Source organism: Malaclemys terrapin, chromosome 1 (assembly GCF_027887155.1).
Source record: "Malaclemys terrapin pileata isolate rMalTer1 chromosome 1, rMalTer1.hap1, whole genome shotgun sequence".
Taxonomy (NCBI): Eukaryota; Metazoa; Chordata; order Testudines; family Emydidae; genus Malaclemys; species Malaclemys terrapin.
Window position 1 is genome coordinate 218,748,705 of NC_071505.1, and position 10,589 is coordinate 218,759,293.

The following is a 10,589-nucleotide window of genomic DNA, read 5'->3' on the forward strand; positions in this document are numbered from 1 at the left end:
AATAAATATGGAATCAACATAATCTCAGCACAACAACTAAGTTCAGGATCCATCCTCTCTGTGCCGCTGTATGGTTGTGAAACATGGACACTATACCACCCAAACTGGGCAAAGCTTGAGGCTTTCCACACAAAATTCCAACATCATATATTGGGTATAACGTGGAATGACTTCATTTGTAATGCAGATGTTTACGGTCACTCCGGTCTACACACTACTGGGGCCATTGTCCGCAGACAGCGTCTTACACTTTATGGACAGGTTGTGAGAATGCCACAAGATGTTCTGGCAAATGCCACTCTCCTGGTGGCTTGTAACAGCTGGGATAAACTTCCACCAACCGAGGGATGGAGCAGGTCGAGACAAAGACCCCATATTATATGGGTGCATCATGTCTGTTCCAATTTTGGACTCTCAGCCCATCAAGCCCTTGCGGCTGCACAGAAATGGACCAAATGGCGAACGATTGTTATGGCCGACCGTTCGACTATGCGTTCAAGAAGCAGAAGAAGAGAAAAAGTAGCATGAAATCAGGAAGAAAGATTATAAAAGGGAGAAATAAGTTAAATTTTAAAAATTAAAATATTTTATAATTAAATACTCTATATTATAAAGAGTAGACAACTATTTTATCCTTAAAAGAGCAGCAGGGAGATGGCATAAGAACAGCCATATTGAATTAGACCAAAGGTCCATCTAGCCCAGTATCCTGTCTTCCGACAGTGTCCAATGCCAGAGGGAATGAACAGAACAGGTAATCCTCAAGTGATCCATCCCCTGTCGCCCATTCCCGCCTTCTGGCAAACAGAATCGAGGGACACCATCCCTGCCCATCCTGGCTAATACCATGACAGCACAAGTATTTTCATTTTGGCTGGTGGGTTTAATTGAAAGGTAAATAAGTGACAGGTAAATGTTTCTAGACAAGAAATAAACTATTTACACTCTTAACGAAGGCTACAGTCCCACAAGCCAATCCATGCAGGTGGGCATTTGCACCTGTGTGAAACCCTCTTGCATCTGGCAGGGCTTCATGCAGACAAAGTTACACATGGATCAGCTTGCAGAGTTGGGGCCAAAATATGCATTTTCCTTAAGAGAAAAGATCATGTAACAAAAAAAGGTTTGTCTACCATGGATTTCACTGTTGTGAAACACAGCCTATTGTTTTCAATGCCAGATAGCCACATAGAAACATATGTGAGGCAAGTGCTATGTAACACTTGCTTAAAACAAAACACACACCTTAAGTGTGTCCAAAACACCTCGGTTCTTAAATGTCTGATAAAGTCTTTTTCGGAGTTCGTCTTGGGACAACGCTTGAAATTCAGAAGAAGCCATCCTGAGCTAAAATGTTACAAAACACCATTACTCCTCTCCACAGCAGACACCCCAGAAGCCCCCCCCCAGCACAGCTCTATTGAACAGGTGGGGCCCAACAGGCCCTGTCACACTGCACCATTTACACCTCCCCGGTGCCCAGAGGAGGATGCGGCTCCTCACAGAAATACCAGCTGGGGGAGGAGGTCACAGCCGCGGGCCTGGGCAATCGCCGCGGCTTCACCGCGTGTCCCGTGAGACGGGCTGTTTCGCTAAAGCCCCAGCTCCCGGAGTCAGGGGAACGCTGAGCGCCGGCGACCCAGCGCAGGGGGCGGAGCCCGGCCCGGACTGAGCCTAGGAACCGCTAACGGCTACGCGGGGCCCGGCTCCTAGTGGGGGCGATGCCCGGAGGAGCGGGCTCATGCTGACACCGCGGAAATGCGGCCGCCAAGAGCCCCCCCCTCCGGGCAGGGCCGCCCCCGGTGATTTCGGGGCCCCGCACCCGATACTTCAACTAAGGAGCCTCGGCCCCGCCAGGCCCGGCAGGGGGCGCCCCAGTGAGGGAGGGGCTGGCGGCCGGGAGTGCGCGCGACTGCGCAAGTCACCTCGCTGAGCCGCGGCGCCGGCAACGGCACCTGCCTCCAAACTGGGCTAATCGCCGCTTTGCGGCTCAGCCCGGCCTGGCCGTTACCAACCGCCGCCCCCTTGACGGAACCCTCGCGAGAACCGACTGTGAGCGATCGCTCTCGCGATACCTGAGAGCGGCTGGGCCCTTCAGAGTGCGGTGATCAGTGGTGACGCCATCAGCCCGCGCCGGATGTTTGGGGACTCCGCGGGGACAGCTTGGTGCAGCGGCGTCTGGACCAGCGGGTGAGCGGCCGGGGGGGTCCCTGCTCCCTCGAGCGTCTGGGCGGACTGAGACCTGCTCTGTGCCCCTCCCCCTGCCAGGAGCTGCGGTGGAAGTGTCACAATCCTGGGGCGGGGGTCGAATCTGCCCCCACCCCCGCGCGCGGTACAGGTGACCAACGCCACGATCCCTGCCCCCCATTTCCCCGCGGCAGGGGGCAGCGGCTGGCTGCTGCCCCGAGCCTCCCTCGCCCGTGTCTGTCACCGGCCGTGAATTAACCCCCGCGAGACAGGGGAGGGGCCGCGAAAGTGGAGGGTTAGAGCGATCAGCCGGTCCCGTCCGGCCCCGCTCCGCCCCACCTGCGAACCACCCTCTCTGCCTCCGTTCCCCGGGTGGGTGTCAGGTGCTCGGTAATCCTCCCCCCAGGCCCGGGAGTGTGAGTCTTTCCTGCAGCTTTCGCGGAGAGCAGAGCCTTCAAAGGAACAGGCACACGTGGCTGGATGGAAATTGGCATGGGCGGGGAAGGTAGAGCACGAAGCAACTTCCACCTCTGAAACTGGAAAAGATTTCAAGCACACAGTGCCCCTTTTGCTTTGCGCTATTGCAGGGGTGGCCAACCTATGGCTCCGGAGCCACATGCAGCGCTTCAGAAGTTAATATGCGGCTCCTTGTATGGGCACCAGTGCCGGGGCTGGAGCTACAGGCACCAACTTTCCAATTGGCGGGAGGGGCTCACTGCTCAACCCCTGGCTCGGGCACAGGCCCTGCCCCCAATTCCTACCCACCCTCTCCCCTCAGCCTGCCAGGCCCTCACTCCTTCCCAGAGCCTCCTGTATGCCAGAAAACCGCTTATCAGGAGGGATGGGGAGGTGCTGATCTGCAGAGCTGCCGGTGGGTGGGAGGCACTGGGAGCAGGGTGAGGGAGCTCGTGGGGGGCTGTGACGTATTACTGTGGCTCATTGATAAATTCTGGCTCCTTCTCAGGCTCAGGTTGGCCACCCCTGCTCTATTGTCTTGTTTATTACCATACTAGAATTTCACACTTTTGGACAAAAGATAGATTAGGCCCCAATCTTGTAACAACTCACTGAGTGCTTAACTTAATATACTGTTATTGGATAGAAGTTAGTGGAACTATTACACTAAAACGAAGCAAATAATTAGTCACTGCAGGAGCAGGTCCATATTTACTTTCACTTTTGGTTGTCGTTACTAGCCAACTACACCTTCAGGGTGTGGTATGCTAGCAAAATTTTCTAAGAATTAGATTGCAATGGAATGTTTAAATATATACAAATGTCTTAAGTTTGTAAAATTCTTACAAAATCTTGTTTACCTAAACTATTTGACATGGTTTCTTCTTAATATACAATATAATTTTGTATTAGCTGACTCTTTTTTAGGACTTTTCTGAATGCATTTACATTTCATGTGTCTGGAAGCATTTGTAAAGCATGTCTTTTCTTTCTTGGAAAGGACATTATTTTAAAGACCATGTCTGGAAGTTTCTACTTTGTAATAGTTGGTCATCATGATAATCCAGTATTTGAAATGGAATTTCTACCTTCTGGAAAAGTGGAGTCCAAGGTTTGTGGATTTTGATAATACTTTGTATATCTATAGCTGTTTCTATTTGTTGAACATTCATTACAAACTTGAATTACTATAGTCTCACCACAACCCTTTGAGGTAACTAGTATTGTTACTGCTTGTACAGAAAACTTTTGGCAGAGCAGGAGATAGAACCCATAGCTCCCGACTCTTTCTATGCATTAAACACCAGACCATTCTGTCTCTCCAGAACGCATACATTTCTGTTTCTTCAGAGATTCTGTTTTGAATCGAGTATGTACTACTAATAGTTGCTGCTTGATGTATGTTACATGCTATTCTTGATTTATTTCACCACCTCCATAGTGCAGCTATGTGATGTCACTCACTGTTCTAGAGGATAGTGCAGAGGATTAAGTTTAGAGTTGTACTCTAATTTTTTTTATTTTTAAATATTGCAGCACAAAGTTAATACCACTGGCTTTAGTTTCTATTTAAATGATGATCCTTGTTATTTTTTTTTTAAACTGGGTAAGGTCTGACTAAGGTTTCCAAAGTATGTGTTAATTGACCTGATTGAGTAGTTTTATAAATAAATACAGGTTAGAAAATGTATAATATAATGGCTCCAATGAGGATAGAACACACGTACCATGATGATGGGTGCATAAAGGAAAAAAAAAGCATAGAGTACAGAGCTGAAATGAAAAGGGGGTTTTAATAATGAGTTTAATTTGCATTATTGATTAGTATCTTCAATATATCCTTAAATAGAGCTTTTTAGATGTATAGTCATGCTGAAATGCATCTAACAATTGAGTAAACTTCATTTTTTGCACTCTAAAATTAAAATGGTTTGAAGCAGGCAAGCATAATCTCGGGTCACATTTTAATAATAAGTTATAAACTTCTTGAGAATATAATTGCACTAAATTAGAGAGAGCCAATGATATTGGTACCTCTTGGCAAATAGCCTCTGCTTCTGGATAACAACACTTTGCATAGACCAACAAATTCTGTACAGACTTGCAGCCTGTAAAATCTCATTGAGCTAAATGGTTTGCATGGAGTGTATTGTACATCAGCACAGAATTTGGGTTTGTAAATTCCTTGATTTTCTCTGTTACTCAGTAATGACAAGTAAGTATAGTTGTAGATAGGTGGACTGCTGTTAAGTGCAGACCTGCAGATAAGACATTAAGCCAAGGACCCTACTGCCTGTCTCTAGTGGTTGCTAAAGACACGGCACACTTTCAAAAAACAAGAGATAAGCCCCATATATTGGCCATAGTCTGTGTTGTAAAGTAGGGCACTTTCTCCCTTCTGTTTTTTTCCCCTTTCCTCCTCCCACTGGCTGGTAAGGAAGGAAGGATGATACTCTTTGCTTCCAATGAATCTATTTCCCTTCCAAATTTTATTCTTCCTTTAATATGTGAGCAGATCAGAAAATGGAGAAAACCACCAAGAATGGAGCAGACCTGTGGGTGCGAGAGCAGCATGTGAGCAGTATTCCCTCACTCTAGGGTATGCTGGAAAGACAGCCACAGTTTCTAAACTGTTGGACACATAGGGAATGGTCTTGGCCAGCTCTTCTTTTCAGCAAACCATTTTTTAATATTCTAGGATGAGAGAACTGCTAAGCACATAATTGCATTTACTTACATAGTCACTGCACTGTTGGGGACGAATTCAGCTGTGGCATTAAGTGAATGCCATTCCTATTTATCATAGAGGGAGTCGCACTTATTTACACCTGTGATATCTAATCCTAGGATCTATTGCACAATACTTTCAGGAAAATGGACTGTATTAAAAACAAAACCCTAGTTCTTCTCTGTTTTCTGATGCCCTGTTGTCTTTCACTTCTGACACCAACGTATTGGGAATATATCTTATTCTATTTGTATTTCATTAAAGACCATGTTATATGTTGCAGAAGAAAGGTTGAGGATACAAACTGTAAGAAAAAGTACAGCCATTACAGCAGCTGGTAGATAATTCTTATTTAGGTTTTACTTGTATGAAATGGCTCCTTCTGTTTTCCACGATATCAGGATGATCATCGTCATCTCAACCAGTTCATAGCTCATGCTGCTCTTGACCTAGTAGACGAGAACATGTGGCTGTCTAACAACATGTACCTGAAGACAGTGGACAAATTTAATGAATGGTTTGTTTCTGCTTTTGTCACTGCAGGACATATCCTTTCTCTGTATTTATTCACTTTTGCCAGCAAGTGATAAGTTAAATGAAACAATTCTAGAGCAGAACTAATTCTGCTGTTTTTACTGGAAGGTAGGTTAGAGATAGTACCCAACATCTGGATGAAGTTTGTCAGAGGCAGATCACTTCTAAAAAGATGGGACTAAGTGGGAGGGACAGCAATGGATCTTAATCTGGTGAGGGGATGGGGAGGGCAGAAGAAATGCCCTAAGGGGGATTGCCCTGAGCAGATAAATAAGTTTTATAAAGATACTACCAGGAGAGGAACAATATAGAGGTCTGTTCCTGCCCATACAGTTTTCTCTAATTCCAACCCCTTTTTGAAAGCTGCAAATAAGAGGCTTGGATATAACTATACATGCCTGTTGTTGGTGGTCTCTACACATCCAGTAAAAATGGATATTTTTTTCAGGTCATTTAGATGTACAGACTTGATTTGAATATTAGAAACCAGATGTTAATTGCCACGTATGTTGTAAATATAGTGATTGTATTTGTTTGACAATCTGTTCTAATTTCAGGTACATGGAAACATTACTTTGTATTTATTTATTTTTAAATTCTCTTCAAAATCTGGATATTCTTTACAAAATAAAGACTTGAATGAGGGAGTAACACTTTTTGCTCCCAAAAGCATGGGAAGTTTAATTAATAGATTGAAATTTAATGCTTCCTACAGTTAATGTGCCTGGAGATCCCTCTTTAAATTCTAGCTTCCAAAGAACACTGTCTTGCATATATAAAATTCAGGTGTAAGCATTTGCTGCATTGAGCTGTGAGTGCTTGCCTCAATCAAATACCATGTCAGATTTTTCATTAGTTTTGCAAATTTAGTGTTGGTTATAAAACTACTTAGAGGGAAGGAAGAGCAGAGAGTCACTAATAGTTAATCTTAAATTTTTGGAAGGAAAATTGCTTCCTTAATTGTTCCACATATGAGATTTATTATGCTTCATGATGTAAGACAAGAAGATGGAATTAAAAACTTCTTTAGTGATGTCTATGACTTGTATATAAAGGTAAGAATTATCTTCTTATAATTTTGTGTAAAATTTTACAGTGTGTTCTACCATACACACTTAAGCAATGTCTACATTAGGGAAACTTTCCAAAATTTCCCACCATTGCCACAGGTGCAGCTGTACTAGAGTTAATCACATTGGAAGCCCTATCTAGACCAAGCCCTGTAGCCAAAGCAGTTAACACTGTGTCTATTAGATTTGATCTTAGCAGGTTTAATTCACACAGCATTATAAGCAGTTCTGGCCATGGGGAGGCCTTCATTTCTGAGTGAAGGTATTATCACTAAGAGCCAAATTTAGGGGTGAGCCTAAAATGGTGTAAATTGCATCTTCTCAACTCCTGTGGGTAAATTTAGTGATGATACATTAGAGGTTGAAAGTCTAAGGGAGTTTGTGTGACTGAATACATCCTGTATTCACCCCTTACATGCTGTTGTAATAATCTTTGTACAAAATATGCCTTGTGAGGTATCATTTTAAAACTAATAACTCATTGGTCAATAATATAATAAAATGTATGTATACAATGTGTATTAAGAGTTATGAACATAAGATGAAATTATGGCTCTGTGTGTTTACCAGACAAGTCTGGGGAGAGAGTAAATTTGTTCCTCAAAGGAAAAGCTGACACCCTCTACCCAGGTTTCATCAAAGTTGATGAGAAGCCACTTGTCAGGTGGCCATTCATTGGCAATGAAGAGGGGCAGGAACAGATCAATCTGCATGTTAGCAAGCAAACTGTAGAGACTCTTTTAACAAAGGGGGACTAGACTACAAAAATGTGGGGGGGAAAAACATCCCCCTGATCTCTCTCTCTTTCGCACATACTTTTTCACTTAAGATGAGAAAGGAAGTGGCACTTTAACTTTGGGTGGGGGTAGGGTGGCCAACTTTCTAAGGGCTGAAAACTGGATCTCCCTGAGGCTCCAATCCTGCTCCCCCTCTCCGCCCTTCGCTCGTTGCCCTCAACTCCAGTATGAACAGCCCCAAGGGACTTGCAAACCCCAGCTTCAACAGGCAACTTGGAAGTGCAGATCAGAAGAGCTCTGCAGCCAGGCAGCCCCACTGGCGAGCTAGGACATCGCCCTCTGGTAGGGCAGCCTCTGCCTCCCTCTGTGTTGCCTGCCCAGTAGTGCTCTTCCCTGCCCATTCAAGTCCTCCCTGCCCCAGAGCTGCCTGAGAACGTAGCCGGGGGAAGCACTGGTGGCGGGGCAGCTCACATTCATTCTGTACCTCCTGGCAGCCTTACCCCCCTCACCATGGGCCCCCACACTCTGTCCTCTGCTGCAGCCCTGCAAACCATGCTCCTCAGTGGGGCTGCCCAAGGTGCATGTGTGTTGCTGCCGCTTCCCTCCTACCTGCAGTAACTGGACTTTGTGTCTCATCAGTACATCTGACCACACACTGCCAGATCCCCTTTTTGACCGGACTTTCCAGTCGATAACCAGACACCTGGTTATCCTAGGCAGGGGGAGGATCCTGGCGTGGGATTTTAGTGAGCGATATTACTGGGAGCATGCGGTAAGGATTTTACCTTGAGCCAAGTCTACTCTGTTAAATTTAGGTACTAGGAATCATTTTATCTTTATTTTTCTTGTAACCATTTGTGACTTCAACATCTTATATTTCTACTCACTTAAAGAGATACATTTTAACTTTTTATTTTTAATCAAAACTAATCCAGTGTTTAAACTGAACTGTTTAGGTAACTCCAGTTAAAGTAGCAAACAGTTGCATATTGACCCCCTTACAAGGGCAAGAGGCCTCTAATATCTGAACTGCCCTGAAGAGGGCTGGACAGTTCAGAACACACATTTTGGGGGAAAATTCAGGACTGGGTGTGTGTTGGGGGTCAGTCACCCTGCAGGTAGTAACTGAGGCTGCTGGCAGCCAGTGTGTTACTGGAGTGTTCTTGGCAGGCTGCTGGGGTCAGAGTTGCTGGACTAAGGCTGTAGCTATACACAGACACTCAGGGTGTGACCTGCATGTTGTTTGTGAGCGGCCCAGCTTGGGAGCTACCATAGAAGGCATTGTGAGGCACCCACAGTTGTGGGGCAGGTGTTCACAGCCCCTCACTGGGCTGGATTGCACCCCAGTTTGTCTAAACTCTTATAATATACACATAGGGGTGGGAGGCATCAGATGTAAATTACAGCATCTTAGATTTTTGCCTCTCAGCTTGGTTAAATTAGTATTAAGGTATGGAGAAAGAACTAATATTTGTGGTCTGATAACTGTCTTTATTTAAACAAATAATACCATATCTTATTAAAATGGTTCCAGCAGCTGCCATGGTACACCGAGGGGAAGAAAGTCACCTGAGCCTCAGAGCAACGCCAGTTTAAACAGAAATCTCCCGTAATATCACTAGGGATTTCTGCTTAAAAACGGGTGCTAAGGTTCAATGCAGAGCTTTTAGTAATTTGTTTTCCAAGAGCTGAAAAATACTAATTATTTGTTTCTTTGTAGTTCAAAACATTCTGTTTATTGATGAGTCTCTCTCCTTTTTCCTCAGTTTGCAATGAATCCATTCTATGAACCCAATTCTCCTGTTCGATCGAGTGCATTTGACAGAAAAGTGCAATTTCTTGGGAAAAAACATCTTTTAAGCTGAATACTTTTAAATAGACTTTATTGTACCTTCATGAATATCTGAACTGTAATTAACTTAAATAACCTGGTAAGTTTTCAGCATGTTTGACATCTTTTTGGAGACTTAAGACAAATCAGATGCCCCATAATTTTTTTCCAGTGACAACTAAAAACCAGTTGAGCTTTTGGGGTTATGAGAAATACTATAAAAATCCTTCCAGGTGCCATGTGTTAAAGTGTTTAAACAAACAAGTCAGTATAAACAGTGGTAGTAAATCAATTGCTGTATTCCAAAGTTAGAGGCATCAGTATATCATGGTTGCCTTATCACTTCAGAGATGAAAAGCAGATCTCTTCTGTTTATGTAGCCTGTTGGAAAGAAATCCGATCTAAATGCAAAAAAGCTTGTGGGGGTGGGGGGTATATTTCACAATTATATGACTTAGCACAAAGAAGAGGGAAGTTCTTAATTGTTAGATCTAAAGGGAGAAATATTGGTTAATTTAGGAAGATTAAAGCTTGCTATGTTTGTCACAGTCCTTAAATAGGAAACTCTTGCAAAGCACAATACCAGACTAATTCCCCCCTCCCCCTGTCATGTGAGCCACAGAGCTGCATCCCAGAATGCTGTGGTTAAAGAAACATCTGGGGCTAGTACTTAAGACCTTGCAATACTATTTTCCAGTAAGTCAGCAACTCTCAATCTGCTTTTTTTTTAATAAGATCAAAACTGCTGAACAATGTACTGCATGGTTGATGCAAGGAACCTATACCTGCACATTGGGCCAATGAAGGAATAAAGAAAATATATCAAAAGATTTACAGACATTCTTCCCTAACTTAAGCTGTTTCTTTTCAGGACAGTGCTTAATCATATATCTAAGTTCTATTGAAGTAAATAGAAGTTGAGTGTTGAAGCGCCCTCCTGAATAGGGAACTTGAACTATTTTTTGAGGTTGTCTAGGGTGCAAGGCAGAGTTTGGACCATTCTGTTTACTATTCAGCACTACAAAATATAGTAACTTTTGCAAGCA

At 44.0% G+C, this 10,589-nt stretch overlaps 2 protein-coding genes across 6 annotated transcripts in view; one reads left to right on the top strand and one right to left on the bottom strand.

Annotated features, from left to right (window-relative positions):
- Nucleotides 1-1,999, bottom strand: part of OFD1 (OFD1 centriole and centriolar satellite protein) — a 52,180-nt gene extending 50,181 nt beyond the window's left edge. For all 4 annotated transcript variants that reach the window (XM_054007498.1, XM_054007487.1, XM_054007477.1 and 1 more), the window contains exons 1-2: nucleotides 1,926-1,999; nucleotides 1,246-1,347 (exon numbers count right to left, since the gene is read on the bottom strand). In XM_054007498.1, the coding sequence (XP_053863473.1) occupies nucleotides 1,246-1,341 (96 nt within the window). In that variant the 5' untranslated portion in view covers nucleotides 1,342-1,347; nucleotides 1,926-1,999. The remainder of the gene's footprint in view (nucleotides 1-1,245; nucleotides 1,348-1,925) is intronic.
- Nucleotides 2,000-2,096: 97 nt separating this feature from the next.
- TRAPPC2 (trafficking protein particle complex subunit 2) lies at nucleotides 2,097-10,589 on the top strand. 2 transcript variants are annotated; one of them, XM_054007626.1, is made up of 5 exons: nucleotides 2,097-2,190; nucleotides 3,644-3,754; nucleotides 5,773-5,915; nucleotides 6,873-6,960; nucleotides 9,479-10,589. In XM_054007626.1, exons 2-5 carry the CDS (start codon nucleotides 3,662-3,664, stop codon nucleotides 9,575-9,577), a joined length of 423 nt encoding a protein of 140 aa, XP_053863601.1. In that variant the 5' UTR covers nucleotides 2,097-2,190; nucleotides 3,644-3,661; the 3' UTR covers nucleotides 9,578-10,589. The 2 variants fall into 2 exon arrangements, with proteins under 2 accessions (XP_053863601.1, XP_053863610.1); XM_054007635.1 differs by lacking the exon at nucleotides 2,097-2,190 and adding an exon at nucleotides 2,240-2,338.